This window comes from Tupaia chinensis, unplaced genomic scaffold, assembly GCF_000334495.1.
Source record: "Tupaia chinensis unplaced genomic scaffold, TupChi_1.0 Scaffold000377_2, whole genome shotgun sequence".
NCBI lineage: Eukaryota > Metazoa > Chordata > Mammalia > Scandentia > Tupaiidae > Tupaia > Tupaia belangeri.
The window spans coordinates 2,696,108-2,719,832 of record NW_006159876.1 but is presented as its reverse complement, the minus strand read 5'-3'; the positions used below and the strand labels follow the sequence as shown (position 1 = coordinate 2,719,832).

The 23,725-nt window shown below is 43.5% G+C and overlaps 1 protein-coding gene across 3 annotated transcripts in view; it reads left to right on the top strand.

Moving 5' to 3' along the window:
• The window catches only part of ZWILCH (zwilch kinetochore protein), a 56,233-nt gene that overhangs the window by 20,902 nt on the left and 11,606 nt on the right, over positions 1-23,725 (top strand). For all 3 annotated transcript variants that reach the window (XM_006153485.3, XM_014589755.2, XM_027773812.1), the window contains exons 7-16: positions 1,681-1,836; positions 3,063-3,134; positions 9,900-9,993; positions 10,626-10,675; positions 11,859-11,961; positions 13,254-13,333; positions 16,946-17,102; positions 18,134-18,162; positions 21,477-21,613; positions 23,310-23,405. In XM_006153485.3, coding sequence (XP_006153547.1) covers positions 1,681-1,836; positions 3,063-3,134; positions 9,900-9,993; positions 10,626-10,675; positions 11,859-11,961; positions 13,254-13,333; positions 16,946-17,102; positions 18,134-18,162; positions 21,477-21,613; positions 23,310-23,405 — 974 coding nt within the window. The remainder of the gene's footprint in view (positions 1-1,680; positions 1,837-3,062; positions 3,135-9,899; positions 9,994-10,625; positions 10,676-11,858; positions 11,962-13,253; positions 13,334-16,945; positions 17,103-18,133; positions 18,163-21,476; positions 21,614-23,309; positions 23,406-23,725) is intronic.

The following is a 23,725-nucleotide window of genomic DNA, read 5'->3' as shown; positions in this document are numbered from 1 at the left end:
TTCTCACTTTCCTTCTCACTGTCTCTCTCCCAAAAGCACATGCATCCTATGGAAAAAAAAAAAAAAAAAAAGAATTGTGTTGTTTTTCCATCTGGGGGGAAAGTATTAGTGGTACTTTTTCGTCTGGAGCCAGAATCAGAATCATTTGTTTTCTAATTGCCAGAGGATTTGTGCAATCATCAGAGAGAAAGAGAGGGAGAGAGCTCCCCCCAGTGGAGCCGGGTCATGCCATAATCCCTTCTCCTTCAGTTCTTCCTCCTGTCGGGTTTTGACATGTATGGACGCGTGCCCTTTTATTTATCTTATTTATTTATTGTTTTTGGAGAGGTTTCTGCTAAAGAGTATGTGCGCTTGCCAGAAAGACAGAGACAGAGAGACAGAAATTGAGAAATCAGTCCCTGGGGGGATGGCCACACTGCAGTCTTTCTCCTCCATTCTCCTCTCAGGATCTTGGGCACGCATACACACATGCCCAGCGTGAGTTTAAGCCACCGGGTCCGAAACTCGAACCATGGTCAACTACACTGGAGTCCAGTGACATAGCGATTAAGACAACTACTGGTCTGGTCCTGACTTGTGCCCTTTCAAGAGAGATTTTTACTGTAGGGCGTGTGTGCTTACTGCAGAGACAGAGAAATATAAAACGAGAAATCAACCCATCCAGCGGGATGGCCACATGACAGTCCCTTCTCCTTCATTCTCCTCTCAGGATCTTGGGCGTGCACACACATGTGCCTGGCATGAGTTTTGAGCTACCGAGTCCAGAATTCAAACGGTGGTCGACTGTGAGAATCCAGCAACGTAACCATTATGTCATCTGCTGGTCCTGCATGCCTATATTTTAAGCCACCAGGGCTGAGACTTGAACCTTGCTCAGCCGTGTCAGATCCAACCTCCTTAACCATTAGACTACAGGACCAGCCCTCAAAGTTGTTGTTTTTTTGTTTTTAATTTTATTATAATTATTATTTTGATTTGACCGGATTAAAAAAGCTAGCCTCCAGGTCCAGGACTCAAACTATGGTCAGCCATATCAGCCATGTGGGAGTCCAGTGTCTTAACACCCACGCCAGACAACTACTGGTCTGGTCCTGACTTGTGCCCTTTCAAGAGAGATTTTTACTGTAGGGCGTGTGTGCTTACTGCAGAGACAGAGAAATATAAAACGAGAAATCAACCCATCCAGCGGGATGGCCACATGACAGTCCCTTCTCCTTCATTCTCCTCTCAGGATCTTGGGCGTGCACACACATGTGCCTGGCATGAGTTTTGAGCTACCGAGTCCAGAATTCAAACGGTGGTCGACTGTGAGAATCCAGCAACGTAACCATTATGTCATCTGCTGGTCCTGCATGCCTATATTTTAAGCCACCAGGGCTGAGACTTGAACCTTGCTCAGCCGTGTCAGATCCAACCTCCTTAACCATTAGACTACAGGACCAGCCCTCAAAGTTGTTGTTTTTTTGTTTTTAATTTTATTATAATTATTATTTTGATTTGACCGGATTAAAAAAGCTAGCCTCCAGGTCCAGGACTCAAACTATGGTCAGCCATATCAGCCATGTGGGAGTCCAGTGTCTTAACAACCACGCCACCTGCCAGCCCCCAAATAGTTTTGACAATGGGCTTTTGGCCATGTGAAAGCATTGCTGATGGTCTGCTTGGGGACACGTTTTTCAGGTGACAGCCAGGGGCTTTGCCCAGTATGAGCTCTTTCAGTCCACTGCCTTGGACGACACAGTTGCCCCATCGCAAACTATGATCACTTTGGATATTTCCTGGAGTCCCGTCGATGAGATTCTCCAAACCCCTCCTCTCTCTTCAGCTGCAACTCTGGTAAGAGTGGGCTGTTTTCCCAGTGGGTGCACGGGGCCCCGAGTGCCTGCACTGCTTGTGTCACACGCTGGCACTGCACACTTCCAGCCCTAGCCATCTCTGGCTGTGAGGCTGGGCAGCGCTGGGAGCTGCTCTTGGCCCTGATGTTGCACTTGGGCAGCCAGTAGGTTTGCCAGGTGAGCGGAACTCTATGGCCCACAGTTCTGCGCTTGGGAAACTTGAGTTTTAAGAAAGCCTCTTGAGTGGGGCCTTAAGTGGAGTCATCAGAGTGACTAATTATCTGCTTTTTTAAGACCACAGATACTGGGAACACATCAAGAATTGCTGTACCGATAACCTGTTCACCCTCCGTTTACACTTTCAGAGCTCTGTCTTAAGAAATAAACAAAAATTTATGTACAGGATGTTCAATGCAGTGACACAGCTTTTTCTAAAACATTAAAAACAGAAGTCAAATATTCAATAAAGACAGATAAGATAGATTTCTGTGATGGGACAGCATACAGTCTTTTAAAATCTTGTTTTAAATTGTCTGTAATAATAGGAAATACTTATTAAACTAAAAAGAAAAATATACCAGATTATATATACAGTAGGATCTCAACTAAGTGGCTTCAAAAACTTGTACCCAGAAACCTGAATATTGATAACAGTGGTTCCCCCCCCAAACTTCATAGGGTTATGGATAATTCTTTATGATTTCTTTTTCCTGTTTTAGGAATTTATGTATATCAACATTCACTTTTTTCTTCTCCACTTTTTTTTTTTTAAGATCTTAATTTTTAAAACTTTGACCTCTAGTGAGAACAGCACTAATTTATTTAGAAGCAGTCAAGTAAATAGATATACTGAGGGATTTATTTTAAGTGTGTGATACTACTGTGTATCATTGGCTCTTGAGATGTATTTCTCCTGCCTCGTCCTCTCGGAAATCCATGGGCAGGACAGGAGAGCACGTGCGAGGGCGATTCCTTGGAGGTGCAGTTGTCTGTGGCCTAGAGCAGACATGATGGACTTCTGAGTTTAGGTTAGTGCGTCCGGGTGGCAGCGTCCGCAGTATCTCTGGGTCAGATTTGTCTGAAGTGATGACTTAAGTTTTCAACTCACTGACACTTCAGGAAATATATTTTTTTATTCTGGATGGTTTTAAATTCAAATAACTGTGACCATTTATACAGAAAAGATGGACTTGCCAGTGAAACTGACAGACTTTGCAAATGTTTTAGAATATTAAAGTGGAATCAGGAGAGCCCAGAGGTCCTTTGACTCATCTTCACCGAGAACTAAAATTTCTCCTTGTAAGTATCCTTTTGGAATTCCTAACTTTCATTCAATCTCGTGTTTTTGTATTTGCTAGTGGGTCTGCAGGTAGCATGGTGGTTAAGGTACTAGGTTTTCACATGGCTGACCGTGTTCGAGTCCCAGACATGACGGCTTGAAAATTGTGTGTGTGCGTGCACACACGCACGCACACGTGGCCTTGGGTGATTTCTCACTTTTCCTTCCTCTCTCTGCCTGTCTCTGGTGAGTCCACATGCTATTTGACAAAAACAAAAAAGTTTCGCTAGTATCAGTTTTACTTAGTATTTTTTGGGGAAGAGAGATTTTTGCTATAGAGTGTGTGCAGTCAGCAGACAAAGATAGATAGAAAGTGAGAAATCACCCCAGTGGGGATGGCCACACCGCATTCCCTTCTCCATTCTCCTTTCGGGATTTTGGGCACGCACGCACATGCACCTGGCATGAGTTTCAAGCCTCCAAGTCTGGGACTGGAATCTCAGTCAGCCATGTGGGAGTCCAGCCACGTAACCATTACACCATCTGCTGGTCTCTCTTTATGTTCTTCAAAATTTGTTTTAAAAATTTATTGCAAGATTTATGTATTCATTAGCTACTCATGGCAGCTTGGCCATCTAATTTTATTCACATGGTACCTGTCCTTCCAGCTTAGGGGAGGATTAGTTCAATACTTAAGAGCTGCTATCATCCACCTCCTCTACTGGAGTGCCTGATTTTTATTCATGTGATGGGCTGCCTTCTGTCCAGTTGGATCAACTGCTGATTTATTCCAAATGCATATATAATCCACTTGTTAATAAGTAGGATTTTGATCGATGCTAAAGATTAATGAGTGTATGTTTTAGGGACTTTTTGTGTCAGTAATTTTAGCTGTACTCCACAAATTGAATCTCAAGAGGGTGCCTCATTTTAATCCAGTAGGGATTCTAAATGTCTTAGCCTGGCATAAGAAGCCAGTTATGATCCAGCTGCTGCCCTCCTTATTTCTTTTTTAAAAAACAGCTTTATTAAGATATAAATTGCATCCATAGCATTGACTCACTTTGAAGTGTACACTTCAGTGGTTTCTGGTGTATTTATGCAGTTGTACAATCATCACCATAAATTTAGAACATTTTCATCACCCCAGAAGGGACCCTGTGCCCGTTTGCACTCACTTTCTACCCCCACTAACCCCCGGCAACCACTAATAGGCTTTCTTGAGTACTTCGTTCCTTTTCATTGCTGAACGACTTCCCCTTGTAGGGATTTGCTGCATTTTACTTATCCATTCATCAGGTGATGGGCATTTTCGTTTCTACTTTTTGTCTGTTACGAATACGAATAATAATGCTGCCATGAACATTCATGTGTCTCTCTGGTGGAGGTGCTGGGTGTTATGGTAACTGCTACCCTTTCCAGGAGCTGTAACCAGTTTCCAAGTAGCTACAGTCTCACAGGCAGTGCAGGAGGTTCCAGTTTCTCTACAGTCTCTCCCACACGTGATACCCTGTCCCATGTCCCATGATACAGCCGTCCCATGGAAATGGAGTGGTGTTTTGTTTTATAGTGAGGTGCGCAAGGAAAGTTACTTATTTATTTTAAGGAATTATTTTATTGAATTTTATTTATTTAAATTTCACCAGAGAGGGACAGAGTAAGAGAGAGAGAGAAAGCAAGTCACTAGGTCTGGGACTACGGGACTTGAACCACAGTCGGTCATGTGGGAGTCCAATGCCTTTAACCACCCCACCACCTGCCGGCCCTGAGAAAGTTATTTTTGACAGAATTTCACCACCTTCTGACCCAGTCTCTCAGTTAAGTAGGACCACAAGAACGTGCCACCACGCCCAGCCTGTATTCGAGATTGGGCCAGAACCAAACCGGACCTCCAGTGCAGCCTCCATCAGGAGACACTCGTGCCACTGCGGCTGGGCCTTTCCTTTTGGTTTCAGTTGACCATTCTGTTAACAACTTGGAGCTCCTTTTTTTCTTTCAAATTTGCTGTAGGGCACGTGTGCTCACCAGATAGAGAAAGAAGAGAGTGAGAAAGCTACCCCCAGGGCGAGTGGCCACACAGCAATCCCTTCTCTTCTATTCTCCTCTCAGGATTTTAGGCACATGTACCTGCCATGTTTTCCAGGCTGCCAGGTCCAGAACTCAAACCAGTGGGCCCTGTGGGAGCCAGAGCCCCTTTTTTTTTTTCTTGTCTTTCTTTTTTGTGGAGAGGTTTTTACCATAAAGAGACAGACAGAAAGCGAGAAGTCATCCCCCCAGGGGGGATGGCCACGCAGCAATCCCTTCTCTTCCATTCTCCTCTCTGGATCTTGGGCACACACGCCTGGCGTGAGTTTAAGCCATCGGATCCGGGACTCGAACCGCAGTTGGCTACATGGGAGTCCAGCGACATAGCCATTATGCTAACTGCTGATCTCCAGAGCTCCTTTTCATGTCTTAGCAGCTCCGCCTCTCTGTTCAGCCTCCTCCAAACCCTGCTTCTACTCCCACTGAACCTCCAGTGCTTGCTGTATTGAGCTTCCGGGTGTCTCCCGTCCTGTCACACACTGTCACTCTCCGACGTGTGCGTCTCAATCAGCATGGTTTGCACGTCTTCCCCTCTTTGCTGGGTAGGCGCTGTGACGTGTGGGCCTGGGCTGATGGCACTGGTCCCTCAGCGTGGCTTGTGCTCTGGGCTGCACAGGACTCTGCACCGCTCTTGTCAGAGGGTGTGTCAGACGTGGTCACCTGTTTCATTGTCCATCTCCTCTGTGAGATCGGGGTGCAGGTCCCTGGCGTGCCTTAAGCGTGAGCACGGGCCCACGTACCTGGTATCTTCACCTCCTGTTACTTTTTCCCTGTTTCTACAAAACTGGCGTAAATAGGCTTTTTCTACTTTTCTCACCTTCTCTTGAAAGCTTCTGTTTCAGAACCCTTACTGTGGGCCGTCATGCTTGCTTTTTGTTTTTTTATGATCAATTATCTAATTTGGTTCTTGGCAAGAAATTTAGAACACCAATTTGTGAGGATAAACTCCATTTGTAAGGGCAAACACAGATTGCAGGTAGCACTGGAGCTGAGGAGCAGCTTTGATTTTGGTAAATTTGCGAGTCCACAGCTTTCTGACCAACCTCGTGCTGCTCTGTCATCTCGTTTCTCCTGTGTCGAAGATCTCTCCTTCCTGGTATTGGAGCTTCCGCAGCTTCTTTTTCTTGAACTAAGCATTGGTAAAGTTCTTTGGAATTTTTACTTTGCTCATATCAGTTTTTGTGGAGGTGGCAATGACACATTTCTTTTTTTTTTTTTTAGAGGTTTTTGCTATAGGGCACTTGCGCTCGCCAGACAGACAGATAGAAAGCGAGAAATCACCCCCAGGGGGGATGGCCATGCCGCAGTCCCTTCTCCTCCATTCTCCTCTTGGGATCTTGGGCACACACGCACATGCACCCGGCGTGAGTTTAAGCCACTGGGTCCGGGATGCGAACCGCGGTCGACTATGTGGGAGTCCAGCAAAATAGCCATTACGCTAACTGCTGGTCCCGTCAATGATACATTTCTGATGCGTTTTACACAGTGGAACTTGATTGAGGACCAGTGGACCAGTCACAGGTAGCAAGCCACTGCTCAGCTGCTTCAGGAAAACCACTGTCTTGCCTCTGTGGCGCCCAGTGAGGATGATCAGAATGGTCCCAGGAGTGATGCTGGCTCGCAGCTTTCTCACTTGCTGACTGGAGGGTTTTTTGCCATGGCTCAACATCTTTTCAAGGCACATCTTCAGTAGGATAATACCTAGGCATTTTGTGCAGTTTTACCACCCAGGTACCACCATTCTTGTCCCCACCAACTGGCTCTGTGACAGTGGCCAGAACCTTCTCCTTTTTCTTTTCGATCCTGGGTTTAGTGGCCGAGTATTTCCTCTCATACGCAGCCTTCCTGGAATACGTGGCTGACCGGGAGTATCTGCTGATACTGGGTTCTGGCTGCAATGGGGCTTCCCCTTCTTGGGCTTTTTAGCATTGGGGTCACCCTTTTTAACCGTGCCACTGGCATCAGCCTTCTTGGCTTCAGGTTTTTTCTCCTTAGGATCCTGCTTCACAGCTTTTTCACCTGCCATCTTGTGTAGTGGGAAGAGAACAAAACTCTCCCCTCATTCTTTTCACCACGTTGCTCCCATCTCCCTCCACGGCCCCACAGAGAGCTTATCCACTCAGAGATGTGACTGGTGACTTTATGAGTGAATTGCAGACTCCCGTCTTTAAGCTGATGCCAGTTCCTATCTACACAACTTCACCAAATTATTTCCTACTTTGGTAGAATGCTGTTGCCTCCAAGTCACTATATCCAAAGGGAAACTCGATTTCTTCTCCCGACTAGATTCCCTTGCAGGGCCCCCATTTCTGTCTATTTCCACTGTCCCTTCTGTCACCCCATCTAGACCCATATACTTTATTTTGCCAAAAGCTATTTCTGCCCCTACTTCCTGCCCCAGCCAGAAGCTGCCGCTGCTGTGCGCCCTCCTTTGTTTTGGCCACGTGCTGAGAGCTCGTGAATGGAAGTGCTGGTTCAGCCCAAAAGCACGGCTGTTTGACGCGAAGGTCTGCGCTCTGTGACGCTCTGCCTTGTCCATCGGCACACTCGTGCGTGAGCATGTGACCACAGTCTCCGAGTTCAGTCCCTGTATTTCACAATAAGAAGAATTTTCCTTTTATTCTAAAATATACTTCTTTCGTTCACTCTGTCTTACATACTCTCCTTTTCCTACTTTTTAGAAAATTTTTTTCTTTTTAGAAATTTTTAACATATTTATTTCATCCCATGAGAGAGACAGAAACATAACATCCCTAACAAGATCTTTTTCTTTTCTTTTTTTTTTGAAGAGGTTTTTGCTATAGGGTGCATGCACTTGGTGTAAAGACAGAGAGACAGAAAGTGAGAAACCACCCCCCGGGAGGATGGTCACACCACAATCACTTCTCCTCCATTTTCTTCTTGGGATCTTGGGCACGCATGCACAGACCCCCAGAGTGAGTTTAAACCGCCGAGTCCAGGACTCAAACCATAGTCAACTATGTGGGTGTCCAGCGACATAACCTTTATGCCATTTGCTGGTCCCAGCCCCCAGCAAGATCTTGACATCACACTAAGCCCAGCTTCACCCAGCCATGGGCACGTGCATTCCCACTCATCAGGGAGGTCTCTGGACACAAACCCAGAACTTTCCTCGGTGGGTCAGCCTTGAGAAGTGTCGAGTGTTACCACTGAACCACTGTCCCGCCTCTTTTCCTTTTGTTCCTTTGCATCTCTCTCACTTTGTCCTAGTTAGAGCCTTAGCACCTCCTTCTCGGACCACTCAACAAATGATCATTTATTGCTTCTCTGTTACGATCTTGGGCAGGGCCAGTACGTGTGCTTTGAGACCATCTCACACATGTCTTGCCCGCCCCCAACTAAATGCCTAGGTGCTCCGATAGCCTAGTCATCGTGACGCCAGAAATCACCAGGTTGTGGGAAGTCATGACACGTTTTCCCATAGGAAAATATGTCATGGCTCTCCTGATGACCTAATGCCTTCGCATCTTTCCAAAGACCTTCTGGGAGTGGAGAATGGCATCGCTTCTATTGAGAACCATTGTTCTTTCTCTTTCTTGAAATCCATCTTGGGTGCTTCAACGGGAATTCTTAATTACTTGATGACATCATTTTTCTAGACAAAAGTCAGCAGTGGCTCCTGTGTGAAACATAAAGCCTTTTTACGCTGTATGCACCTCGGTGTTCTAGCCCCTATTCCTTGTAGTGTTTTTTCCTTGCCAGAAAGTGTATTTGCCGGGAGTGGGGGTGGGGGAGAGGGAGAGAGCACCGTCCAGTGGGGCCTCATGCTGCAGTCCCTTCTCCGTTTCTACATCCTGCTGACATTTGGGGCACACATGCGCACGGGCCTGGCATGGTTTTCAAGCTGCTAGGGTTAGAACTTGAGCTGTGAAGTTGGCCCTGTGGAATCTGGCTCCCTTAACCAGAAGCCCTTCCTGTGCTCCTATTTCTCAGCCTCGCTGGGGTGTTTTCTCCACCCTGGGTGGGATTATCCTGCCCCGTTCATCCTCGTCCATGCTCCCGGTCTGCTCTGTAGCGATGGTGTCCACATCTGAGGTGCAGCTGAAGGAAGCTGCTTCGGGACCAGACCGGCAGCCTGGGTCTTGAGTCCCCTGTACACTGGTGCTCCTGGCATCATAGTTGAGAATGCCATCCTCTGAATCACACCACCAGATGTATCCTGGCACTGTCAGTGACCAACTGAGTGACTGGGCACGCTTCCTAACCTCTCAACCTCGCAGTAATATCTACTTCATAAAGTTTTGTTAGAATTAAGTAACATAGAGACCAGCAGTTAGTGTTGTGGCTATGTCATTGGATTCCCATGTAGTCTATCACGGTTTGAGTACTGGACCCAGTGGCTTAAACTCACACCGGGCACATGTGTGTGCGTGCACAAGATTCTGAGAGGAGAATGGAGGAGAAGGGATTGTGGCGTGGCCATCCCCCCTGGGGGATTATTTCTTGCTTTTGTCTCTCTGTCTTTCTGGTGAGCGCACATGCCCTATAAGCAAAACCCTCTCAAAAAAAAAAAAAAAAAAAGAATTAAATAACATATTGCTTATAAGGCACTTCCACAGTGCCTAGTGTGTGATAAACACTTAAAATGTGTTACAGTAATTAGTACTATTAAAAATAAATTCTTATTTGTTAAACTATGTTTTCTGCTAATTAGTGTTTGGTTTTTTAATCTCCTGTAGGTTTTGGCTGATGGTTTGAGGACGGGTGTGACGGAATGGCCTGAGCCTCTGGAAGTAAAATCTGCTGTTGAACTCGTGCAGGGATTTCTGAATGGTGGTTGTTTTCATAGCACAATCTTCACATTGATTGTTTTTCACTGAGAATTTATACTTGCTATATTTAACTGTGTTGTCTTTTTAAAATTGAGATTTTCTTTGGTCGGGATATATATATAAAACTATGAGGTCTGTTATAGTTAGAGGAACAGCTTTTGTTCTGAAGTGCTCATTGTAAAGATCTAAGTAACTCTAAAAGTTATGATTTGACCAGAGAGAGAGAGAGAGAGAAAGGGAAAGTGAGAAAGCAAGCTGCCAGGTCCAGGACTTGAACCTTGATTGGCTATGTGGGAGTCCAGTGCCCTAACCACCATGCCACCTGCCAGCCCCAGAAGTTAGTAAGATTTGATTTAAATTTATAACAGTCATATCTGAGGCTGTAGGAAAGGAGGGCTAGAATAGTAACCTTCGAGGGCTTCCCATGTGCCCGATGCCATGTCAGAGGTGTCCTCATTACGTCGTATGTCCCCACCTCCCACCTGATGGGCATCCATTAGCTCCATTGAAGAATTCAGTGAGTTGCTAACATCTGTAACTATGCTGCTTCTACCCCCGTTTGCTCGTTAAGAATAAGGTTAGAATGGAAATCATTTTGAAGGCAAAAATATTAAAACTTGACATTTTTTTTAGACTTAAATAAGCTGGACGGATTTGGTGATTCTACAAAAAAAGACACAGAGGTAAGTGATAATCGTCAGGTAGAAATGGGCTTTGACGTAACTATTGAAATGTGGTTGTACTGTCTTTCACGCCGTACCATTTCAGGTTAATCTGGTCTAGTCGAAGCACCATCTGGGGATACTTTTACTAGTTTTTAATGTCGGCACTGGTGATTGTTTTCCTTAAGAACTGGTAAATATTTTTAAGGACAACTAATATGTAATAAAATTAGTTGCTCAGTTGCAGAGAAGTAGACAGAATAAGTTAATATACTATGAGATGGTATTGCTGTGCTGTACTACTATACTGCAAGATGATTCCTTACTATGTCACAATATGGTATGAAATCAAGTGAGATGTGTTATTTGTTAAATAGGAAAATGGAGACAGGTAATGTAATAAATATTTTAACATGAAAGGAGAGACGAATGCTTGATTTTAGGCATTATAATGGTTTTAAAACTTTAATATGAGAAAGCGTGCACACATGCTCAGAGAGAGACAGAGACAAGAGAGAGCGTGCGCCCAAGTACACATACCCCTCCAGTGGGCTTGGTCACCCTGCAGTCCTCCCCCCTCTAGTTCTGCCTTCCGTCAGGATCCAGGCACTGCCATGCACCCACCCCTCTCCACACATGGAACCTGTAGGGCTGGGATTTGAACTGTGATTGGCCACATGGGATCTGGTTTCCTCTGCTCCACGCTTAACTGCCATGCTACAGGGAAACCAATTTTCAGGGTCCAGTTTCTCACTGTCTATTGATGTGTATCTTTTCATGAATGAAGTTGTAGAAAATGTGTCCACATCTGTCTTTGTGTGTGTTCATGAGTCCACAGTTTCCCAGAGCATTTGGAAGCTAAAACTATTTCATTTTTTAAAAATATATACACCTGGGGCCAGCTAGTGGCATAGTGGTTACGGTGGCTAGATTTCACATGACTGACTGCACAGTTCGAGTTCCAGATCTGGCACTTTGAAAAACATTCTGGGTACTTCTGTGTGCCTGCCCAAAATCCCAGCAGGAAATTGGAGGGGTGCCATGACTATCCCCTGAGGGGTGCTTTCTCATTCTCTCTCTCTCTCTTCCTCCAGTGAGCGCACACTCCCTATAGTAAATTAAAAATATATATATGGTGTGTGTGTGTGGTGTATACATATACATACAGAAATGGAGTGGTGTCTGAAGCATGCTTCTTTTTCAGACAGTGAAGCATGATGCTGCTGCAATCGATAGGTCCCTGGAGTGCTTCACAGTGCGGGGCGATCTTGATTTTGCTGAGCAGCTGTGGTGCAAAATGAGCAGTAGTAGGTATCTGTTGTGACCTAATTTTCCCTGGTGTTTCTCTCCGTTTTTTTAGGTTTTTGCCGTAGGGTGCATGCACTCACCAGAAAGACAGAGAGAGAGAGACAGAGATAGAGAGAGGGAAAGTTAGAAATTATCCTCCATTGGGCATGGCCACCCCGCAGTCCCTTCTCCATTCCCTTCTTGGAATTTTGAGTAGCACACGTACCTGGTGATTTTCAAGCCACCGGGTCCAGGACTTGAACTGTGTACAGCGCCTTAACCACTATGCCACTTGCTGGCCCCTTTCCTTTTATGTGTAACTAAGGTTACTATTTAAATCTCTAGGAGAGAAACCTGTGTGTACTGCTAGTCTTCTGTGGAAGTCTGATTCCTGTTTTATCGCATTGATTTCTAGCAATGCACTGGCACATTCTGCTTAAAATTTGTATAAGGTGATTCGTATAATCCATTCCTTTTTCTAAAAATGTTTGCCATAAGGATTGTGCACTTGCCAGAGACAGACAGAGAGAGGGAATCTGAGAAATCGCTGTGGCCATGCTGCAGTTGATTCTTTTGGGATTTGGGGCACATATGCACACAGGCCTGGTGTGATTTTCAGATCACCAGGTCAGGGACTCGGAAGCGTAGTCAGCCATATGGGAATCTAGTGCCTTAACCCCCATACCACCTGCCAGCCCCTGTAGAATCCATCCCTGTCTCCTGCTTTGTAAAGTACCATCATGTACCATGTAAGGATGTTTTGGTCAACAGTGAACTATATATATAGTGATGGTCCAGTAAAATTATTAGAAAAAAGAAAATATAGTTTTTATATTTTACTAAATTATTTTTTTTTAATGATCTGGGTTTGATTTCATTCTTTAGAAATGCACTAAGGGAAAGTAGGTGGAATACTGTTAAGGCACTGGATCCCATCTAACTGACTCCTTGGTTTGAATCCTGGACCCAGCAGCCTGGAAATCATGCTGGGCTCATTTGTGTGTGTGCCCAGAATCCTGAGAGGAGAGCACGGGGAAGAGATTGTGGCAGAGCTATCCCCCTGGAGGATGATTTCTCACTTTCCCTCTGTCTCTTTGTCTCTCTCTGGTAAGTGCATGCACCCTATAGCAAAAAAATCTAAAAGAAAAGAAAAAGAAATGCATTAAATTTCTTTCTCCTCATTTGATTTCTTTCCCATTTTCTCATCCATCAAGTACAAATCCTTATATTCTACTTTGAGTATCCTAAAGATTAACGACATGTTTGATCTGCAGAAATACCATGAGAATAATGTGTCACCTTGTTTTCCCAGGTGTGGTTTCCTATCAAGACGTGGTGAAGTGCCTCACTCTGGTCATCCAGAGTCTGCAGCGTGGTGACATACAGCCATGGGTAGGTTTACACTCGGCACTAGAGCATGGTGCTCTCCGCAAGCTGCCCGAGTCTGAATGCCACTCTGCTCCTTTCTTTTTTTGTTTAGAAAGAATTAGTTTATTTAATTTTATTTATTTATTTAGATTTGACCAGAGAGAGACAGAAAGTGAGAAAGAAAGCAAGCCACCAGGTCTAAGACTTGAACTGTGGTCGGCACTGTGGGAGTCCACTGCCCTTAACCACCATACCACCTGTCGGCCCCAGCCACACTGCTACTTTCTAGCTGCGTAAACTTGAGGCAGGTTCCTGTTACTCCTCTGTGCCTCAGTGTCCTCATGCGCGAAGTGGAGGAGGGGCATTGCCCACCTCACAGTGTTGTTTCAGGGTTGACTAGCTTAATTCATGTCGGGCACCTCATGCTGAGCTCAGTTACGTGCTCAGCGTGTATCACCATGACTGATGTCGTCGTTAAGTCTTGTGGTGACTGAGCGTCTCATATACTTCTTTTTTTTAATTGATTAATTAATTTATTTTTATTATCATAATTTTGTTTATATTACATTGAATTGCATATAACTTTACAGTGTATTACATTACTTTTTCAAAAGAGATTGCCATGCATGTCAGTCAATACAGAGACATTAAATATCTTTTCATTGTTTTTTTCCGATTATTATTATTATTATTATTATTATTATTATTATTATTATTATTATTATTATTATTATTATTATTATTATTATTATTATTATTATTTTGGGGGGAACCAGCAGTTAGCGTAATGGCTATGTCACTGTACTCCCACATAGTTGACTGCAGTTTGAATCCCGGACCCGCTGGCTTAAACTCACGCCGGGCGTGTGTGCGTGCATGCCCAAGATACCGAGAGGAGAATGGAGGAGAAGGGATTGCGGCGTGGCCATCCCCCCGGGGGTGATTTCTTGCTTTCTATCTCTCTGTCTCTGTCTGTCTGTCTGGGAATGCACACGCCCTATAGCGAAAAACCTCTCCAAAAAAAAAAAAAGGAAAGAAAAGATTAAATTTAAATACCCTCATTCATATGGGGTCATTGGAAAAGTCATAATGCATTTTAGCATATTAAAACATGAAAAAAAATATGGTATGACTTTTCTGACAACCCAATACTAGTAAAACTTTGTAATTGATCCCAGTGTCCCTTCTTAGTGGAATGTCTAAATAAGTAATGATAGAGCCACTTAATGGCATATTTAATATTTGCTAAAAGTGATGCTGACACCTTATCTGGAGAAATATTTACAATATTCAGTAAAAAGAAATTGTTTAACAATGTACATTTTGTGGCTGTGTGGTGGTTTAAGGCTTGGGACTCCTATGTGGCCGACTGTGATTCAAGTCCCACACATGACAGCTTGAAAAGCATGAGTGCCCAAAATCCCAGGAGAATGGAGGAGAAGGATTGCAGTGTGGCCATCCTCCTTGGGAGGTGATGTCTCACGTTCCTGCTCTGTCTCTCCGCAAGTGCATACACCCTATGGCAAAAACCTTAAAACAACCAAAAATCAAATGTACATTTTGGAAAGAAAAATCTGGAAAACAGATATGTTAAAATCTTTTTTTAAAGATTATTTATTCAATTTGATTTATTATTTTTAAATTTGCTATAGATCAAGTGCACTTATGAGAGAGAGAGAGAGGAGAGGAGAAGAGGAGTGGAAGGGAGGGGCAGGGAGGGAAAGTGAGAAAACAAGCCCCCACTTCCGGGACTTAAACCACAGTTAGCCATGTGGGCATCCAGTACCTTAACCACCATACCACTTGCTGGCCCTAGATATGTTAAAATCTTTTTTAAAAAAGAATTATTTCTTTATATAATTCCATTTGTCATTGTTTTTAATTGACCAGAGAGAGATAAAGAGAGAAAAAGGGAAAGTGAGAAAGCGAGTCGCCAGGTTTGGGAATCAAACTGATCGTCCGTGTAGGAGTCCAGTGCCCCAAACACCGTGCCACCTGCCAGCCCCAGATATGTTAAAATCTTAATAGTAGTCACTTCCGGTGAAAGAGTTACAATGACTTTTCCTATTACATTATGCATTTCTGTAATTTATGAATTTTCCACAGTGAATTTGTGCTTTTTTTTTTCCCTTTAGATTTTTACTCTAGGGTGTGTGTGCTCGCTGGGGAGAGACAGAGAGGGAAGGTGAGAAATCCCCTCTGGGGGAATGGCCACACCACAGTCCCTTCTCCGCTCTCCTCTTGAGATTTTGGGCATACATGCACACAATGCCTGGTGAGATCCAGCACTTTAACCATGACACCACCTGCTGGCCCAAATCTATGCTACTTTTCAACCAAGAAAAAGTAAAAGGATTCTTCACTTAATAGGAATTATTTTAGATGATGCGGCTGCCAGTTCACGACTAAAAGTTAAAAACTTTGTGGGTATGAACAGAGCCGCACTGCTATAGGTATAGCTCTGCCTAGCTGCACATGAGCTATACCAGGCCGTTTAGCGTTTGCCATTGATTTGTCCTCTTTAGAATTCTGTGTTTGGGAGATGTTTACAGGTAACCTTAAGTTCAGTGAGTGCAGACAGTGAGACAGCATATCTAAAACACAGGCCCAGCTGTGGTAGTGCTCAGGTAGTGTCACTGCTTGGGCGGCCAGGGACCTGATAGACTCGGGTTCAGTTCCTGCGCCGACCTGAATGTGCCCAAGCAGAGATCACAGCGAGCCTGGGAGAGGCAGAGAGAGACAGGCAGGCAGGCAGGCAGGCAGGCAGACAGAGAGGAGGTATTTTTGACAGGATCTCACCACGTCAAGATCAAGATCCTCCTGACCCAGCTTCCCTGTAGCTAGGAACACAGGCGTGCCTCTTCATGCCCAGCACAACTAGGCTGGGCCAGGACTGGGTTTTGTGCATGACGTTAGCCATTGTGTAGTGGAACCCTCTTGTTTGGGCCATGGTGTTAGGGTCACTGATGCTTTTTTAAACATTCTTTAAAGAATTATTTATTGATTTCCATTTGTTGTTGTTGTTTTTCTTTAATTTGACCAGAGAGAGAGAGAGAAAGGGAAAGTGAGAAAGCAAAACATGAAGTCTGGGATTTGAACCACCGTTGGTCATGTGGGAATCCAGCGCCTATAACCACCACGCCACCTGTTGGCCCCACCGATGCTTTTTAATTTGCAAAGTGTCAAGTGAAGGTGTTGGATATCAGACAGTAACAAAACTCTGTGACACACGTGTGACTGTTGAGCAAGAGGGGGTTTGATTTTCTGCAGCAACAGATTCTTGGCGTCAGTGATTTTTGGAAAAATTAGCGCTTAAATCAGCCAGGAAGAGTGAGAATTTCCAGGCGTAAAGCTTAAGGGGACCAACTCTGACTTCTCACTGGTGGAATTATATCCAGAAGTGATAAGTTTAAATCCTTAGTCGCTTTGGACTTAACAAACAAATGAGGTAAAAATGGCTTTTAGAAGCTGACGCATTTGTAGCTTAGGGCTCTTGTTGATACAATTTATAGTCCAGGAGACTAAGAAATCAAGCTCATAATTTTTAACTTACAGCTAGTGCATTTTGCTGCTCTGTTGCTTATTGGAGTTATTTGCATTTATATTTATGGCTTTATTAAATGTTCTTATTCGCAGCTCCACAGTGGCAGTAACAGTTTACTGAGTAAGCTCATCCATCAGTCTTACCACGGAGCCATGGGTGCAGTTTCTCTCGGTGGGACCATTTCAGTCCAAATGCTTCTGGAGATTGGCTTGGACAAACTAAAGAAAGATTATATCAGTTTTTTTATAGGTAAGTTCCTTTCCCAGCTCAAGATCACAAGGTCTATCGCAGTTATCAGCCCTCTGTCGCCTCACAGCTCACTTCTTGCCCTAGTCATCTGTAGTCCTGGCCTTGCACTTGGGAGACAGACATTGCCCTTCTTTGGACTGTGGTTTCCTTCTCAGTGAAGATGTTAGATTAAATAATAAAACCATGATTTTTGTTTGTTTTTAATTCAAATATTTGAGAGTCTATGCGGTTAGTATAGTAAATGAAAGGCTTTTATATGAAGTGCTCTCTTAATACCCCACACCTGGCTGTTTGTATTGGGACAAGCTGTTTAAGAATAAGCACTAGTTGGACCAACAGTTAGCATAATGGCTATGTTGCTGGACTCCCATGTAGTCAACCATGGTTCGAGTCCCAGACCCGGTGGCTTAAACTCACGCCAGGCGCATGTGCGTGTGTGCCCAAGATCCCGAGAGGAGCATGGAGAAGAAGGGATTGTGGCGTGGCCATCCTCCCTAGGGGGGTGATTTCTAGCTTTCTGTCTCTCTGTCTTTCTGGCAAGCACATACGCCCTATAGCAAAATCCTCTCCAAAAAAATAATAAATTTTTAAAAAAATAAGACTAGTATACATTTATGATCTAACATGCCTATAAATTAGACTTTTTTTCTTTTTTTAGTTTTGCTACAGGATATGTGTGCTTGCAGAGACAGAGAGAGAGAGACAGTGAGGAATCACCCGTGAGAGGGGATATCTATGCTGCATCCCTTCTCCATCCTCCTCCCGTGATCTTGAGCACACTACACATACGTGCCCAGCGTGATTTTCAGGCAGCAGGACCTGGGACTCAAACTGTGAAGTCAGCTACTTGGAATCCAGTGGCTTAACCTCCATGCCACCTGCTGGCCCAGAGATGTGACCTTTTTGGAGGAACTAGTTAGCCTGACCATCTCTTTTATATATGAACTATGAATGATCTTACTTAGGTTCCTCAGCATGTAATACACAGAACTTAAAAACTTATGCGTGTGTATTTATTTTGTTCTAAATAGGTCAAGAACTTGCATCTTTGAACCATCTGGTGAGTTTATTTTATTTGTTTATTAAAAGGTTTTTGCCTTAGGGCATGTGCACTGAGATGGGGAGACAGACAGTGAGCGATAAAGTGAGAAATCACCCCCTGGGGGGATGGCCATACCACTGTCCCCTTCTCCATTCTCCCAGGATCTTGGGCACACACACACGTGCCCAGCCTGAGTTTCAAGGCACCAAGTCCGGGACTCGTATGGTAGTTGGCCATGTGGAAGTCTAGCTGCTACAACATCCAGTGGCCCCCTAACGTTTGTCTTGTTGTTGTTTTTGTTTGTTTGTTTGTTTGTTTGTTTGTTTGTTTGAATTCAGTTATTCTGCCTGTAATTACTAAGTTAATACTTGTAATATGGCAGCCCAAGTCCTAGGTCTTAGGAAATAGCTAGGTAAGACAGTTACCGGTCTCGCTGTGTTCCTGCCTAATAAGACCAGAGCAGTAGTTTTCGCAGTGCCACTTCTCATTCGCTGTAAGCTCTTGAAGCTGATGTATTGCTGCATCCTGCTTAAGGTGGTATTATCACAACTCTTCATCTAGAATGGCTAGGGAATGCCTTTTCTTTTAAGGAATTATTTTATTTAATTTTTTAAAAAATCTATTCATTCATTTATTTTAATTTGACTGGAGAGGGACAGGGTAGGGAGGGGGAAGGGAGAAAGCAAGCCACCAGGTCCAGGACTTGACCCGCCATGGGCCTTGTGGGAGTGTCCAGTGTTTCACCACCACACCACCCTATGGTCCCCGGGAATGCCTTTTTTGATAGGTCCTGTAAAGGATTGTTTTCTTTTTTTTGTTTTTTGTTTTTTTTTTTTTTGAGAGAGAGGGGTTTTTGCTATAGAGCACATGCGCTTGCCGGACAGACAGAGAGACAAAGAGATAGAGAGTGAGAAATCACCCCCCGGGGGGATGGCCACCCCTTCTCCTCCATTCTCCTCTCAGTATCTTGGGCACACACACACGTGCCTGGCGCGAGTTTTTAAGCCACTGGGTTCGGGATGCGAACCGCGGTCGACTACATGGGAGTCCAGCGACATAGCCATTATGCTAACTGCTGGACCCAAGGATTGTTTGTTTTATATTCCCTTGATCTTGATCCATTTATTGAGTTGTCAGAAAAGTCATGATGCATTTTTGCATAGAATCACATAGAAAAACATATCATGGCTTTTCCCGAGACCTGATATATTGCATTGGGAGGATTATTTTCCAAAGAATTGATGGTGCTATTTAGTGTATTGATTTAAGAGATATTTGTGGATCCCTGGTCGTCATTATGAGCTTCGTTATATTTCTCTAGTGCGTTGATTTAGAAATTTCAGAAAATTGAGCTGCATCTATACAGATCTTTAACATTCATTGGAAGATCCTTTTGCAAATGAATTTATAGTATCAACTCATTTGTCATTTATCTTTTACAAATATACAGTGGAAAAACTAGCTGTGTTTATTATGCAAAATAAGACTCAGCTGGATTCTTTTGAAGTTAATTTTTTCTATTCTAATTTTAGAATTTAAAGTGTTATTATTAAAAGTACATATTTTGGGGCACCAGAAGTTGGCATAATGACTACGTCGCTGGACTCCCATGTAGTTGACTGTGGTTTGGGTCCCTGACCTGGTGGCTTAAACCCATGCCGGGTGTGTGCGTGCATGCCCAAGATCCCAAGAGGAGAATGGAGGAGAAGGAAATATGGCATGGCCCACCCACCCTACCGGGGGGTGATTTCTCACTTTCTGTCTCTCTGTCTCTCTCTGTCTTTCTGGCAAGTACACACACCTTATAACAAAAACAAACCAAAAAAGTACATATTTTTGGTAGAAACAGGCTTTAGCAAGAAAAGCTTTTATATATGTTACATATGTGACAGTGGCGGACCTGCTGAGTAGAGATTTGGTATTTTTATACTTTTTTTTTTAATTTAGGAAAAAAACTGTTTTTCTTCCTTTTTTTGTTTTGGGAAGGTTTTTGCTATAGGGTGCGTGTGCTCTCCAGAAAGAGAGAGACAGAGAGATAGAAAGTGAGAAATCACCCCCTAAGGGATTGGCCACGCTGCAATCCTTCTCCATTCTCCTCTTGGGATCTTGGACCCGCATGTACACACGCCCAGTATGAGTTTAACCCACCGGTCTGGGACTTGAACCACTACATGGGAGTCCAGTGACATAGTCATTATGCTAACTGCTGTTCCCCCACCTACCGGTTTATCATGGATTATTCCCTTAGGATGTTTTCTCAGGCATGGTATTGGAAGATCTGAGCATATTTATTAACATGCATGGCCAAATTTCTTTTCCAGGCCAAATTTCTCTTCCTGGAAAAGAAATTGTACCAATTTATACATAATATTTGATGGCAAAGTTTGTCAGTATGCTTCCTTAATTTCTTGGTACTTTGGGTTTATGATCTATTGGGTTGTCAGAAGTCATGGCACATTTTTCCATAGAAAAGCAGAAAAAATATGACTTTTCCGACAACCCAGTGTTTTTAGAAATGGGTACATCCATCAAGCGTATTGGGTGAAGACTCATCTTGCAGATCTGCGGTCCGTTCTGTTGGAGGACGTGGTGGGTGGCGTGGGTTACCCACACGGGCTCCCTGGGTGGAGCCATTCTGTGAGAGTACGTATAATGAGGTGCATTCTCTAGACATTCTCAGCGATGATGTTACTTACAGTTTGGAAAATAGCGTTGAAGGATCGCTCAGTGGTTAAACGCTGTGCAGAGGAAGCCCCTCCCACATGGCCAGTTAAGGTTCAAGTCTGGCCCTGGCGACCTACAAAACATAGCGGACACTTGTGCACATACCTAGCATCCTGGCAGGGTGAAGAATTGGAAGGAGGATTGCCGTGTGACCAGGCTGTGATGGGAAGTGCTTTCTTTCCCTGTCTCATGTGCATAGATACACCCTCTGGCATTAAAAAGAAAAAAAAAAGTAACACTGAAAGGTGGTAATTCCTTTTTTTTTTTTTTAAAGAATTATTTTACTTAACTTTATTTATTTATTTACTTACTTACTTTTTAATTTGACCAGAGAGGGACAGAGTGATAGAGAGTGAAAAAGAGAAAGTGAGAAAGCAAGCCGCCAGGTCCAGAACTTGAACCGCAGTTGTCCATGGGGGAGTCCAGTGCCTCTAACCACCATGCCACCTGCCAGCCCTGAAAGGTGGTGATTTCTATGTATCTGCCTCCTCTGTCTTTTCCTCCCTGTTATTAGACACCCAGACTTAGACGTATGGGCATAGCCATATTCCTTCCAAACACTCTCCTCCTCTAAGTGTCTCTTCTGCTTATCTTTTTATTTATTCCAGGAATACTTCACTTCCCCATCAGTAGACATCCAAGAACAGGTTTACCGTGTTCAAAAACTCCACCACATTCTAGAAATACTAGTCAGTTTCATGCTTTTCATTAAGCCTCAACATGAACTCCTCTTTTCTTTAACACAGTAAGTACTTTCATATTGTTTATTTACACAGAAGTGTTTTCTTCCTCTTCTGAAATAACTGCAGCCACAATGTGTACGATTTTTATTGCCAGGTAGGATAGACCTGTTCACCCTGTCTCCACGGTAGCAGGGTTCTAAGTCAGTGTTCTAGAAAAGGCAGACTCTGGAGTCCAACAAAACTAGATTTAAACATCGGCTGTCATGCACCTTCCTTGGCAAGCTTCCTTCCACTGTTATCTCACCTGTAGGAAAGGTCTTGTAACCTCACGTGGGTGTTGTAAGGATTAAATGTCGTCATGTATAAAAGGAACCTGACACTTAATAGGTGCTTGGTAAATATGAGTTGTCTCCCTTCCTGCATCTCTTAATAAGTTTGGATCAAATCAGTCACTGCCAGCCCCCCATACAAAAATCAAGCAGAATCAAATGGTATTACTAGACCTCTGTCAATAGCACTGTTGTAATTAGTTTTGTTTTTTTTTTTTTAAGAATTACTTATTTTATTTGTTATTGTTATTTTTAAATTTGACAAGAGAGATAGAAAGGGAAAGTGAGAAAGCAAGCCGCCAGGTCCGAGACTCAAACCATGGTTGGCCATATGGGAATCCAGCGCCTTTAACCACCACGCCACCTGCCGGCCCCTGCTGTAATTAGTTTCTATCAGGTTGATTAAAGACAGTTTGGAATAATCCTCAGATACGGACTGCGCTTTATTTGAGGCCTCACATGAAATAAATGAACGGTTGCCTTTTCTGAAACTGAATTTGCTTTAGTTGTGAAAGGGAAAATTTGAAATTGTTATTATTTGTAGGACCTAAAAGATTTCTTTTTTCTGGGGTCACATGGTCAACTCTAGTTCGAGTCCCAGACCCGGTGGCTTGAAAATTATACCAGATTTTGGGACCAGCAGGTGGTGTGGTTAAGTCATTGTATACTCACATAGCAGACAATGGTTCAAGTCTTGGACCTGGTGGATTGCTTTCTCACTTTCCCTCTCTTTTTCTCTTTCTCTCTCTGTGTTTCTCTCTGGTCACATTTTTAAAATATAAATTAATAAATAAATAAGTTAAATAATTCTTAAAAAGAAAGAAAAAAGATTACACCAGACGCATTTGTGTGTTGTGTGCCCAAGATCTCAAGAGCACAACAGAGAGGGATTGTGGCATGGCCATCTGTCCTGGGGTGTGATTTCTCACATTCTCTCTCTCTGTCTTCCTCTGTAAGAGAAAGATACATGCCTGAAGGCAAAAGCCTTAAAAAAAAAATTAAAAAAAAAGAATTCTTTTTTCTATCTTACTTACTTAAATATAAGTAATATAAATGAACTGAATTAATTCTCCAGATTCTAAAAACCTCAGAAGCTGTATCTTTGTCTTGCTTTGGCTACAAGCTGAAGTTTTTCTCTTTCTGATCCATTTTTACCATGCAGCCTTTATTTGGATGTAACTTAAATATATTTTATATTGAGAAATATGTCTACTAATAATTTTTAAGTTAATGAGATTTCCTTTCAAAGAGAACATAACCTAAGTTGGTGGGATGTTTTATTTGTTTTTTATTTTCATGGCTCTAAAATTACTCTTTTGCTTGGTGTTGTGGTCAGTAGTACTCAGTAAGATATTTCCCTTATGAACTAAAAACTACCAGAAAGCCTTTCAAAAATCTCTTTTTTTCAAAAGCAGTTTTTATTTTTTAGATCCTGCATCAAATATTATAAACAAAATCCCCTTGACGAGCAACACATTTTTCAGCTGCCAGTCAGACCAACCACTATAAAAAACTTATATCAAAGGTAAGCAGTTTGATCATTAAATTATCCCTTAGGGCCGGCCACGAGCCTAGGCGACGTTGTGTCCACGTTCTGCCCGCCTCGTGACCCAGAGCCGCTTTACTTGTAGAACCGTAATCCTCGGCTCCCGCTCTCTGCCCATAACCTGACATTTCTTCCCCGCCTTCTCCCAGGCCTTGCACTAGCTCTGCAGGTCTTGAGCCTTTACTTGTCCTTTCTCTTTCTGGAGCTCCGTCATAGACGAGAGCAGGAAGTGTAACTAGACGGGCCAGCAGGTGGCGTGATGATTAAGGGTGCTGGACTCCCGCATGGCTGACCGCGGT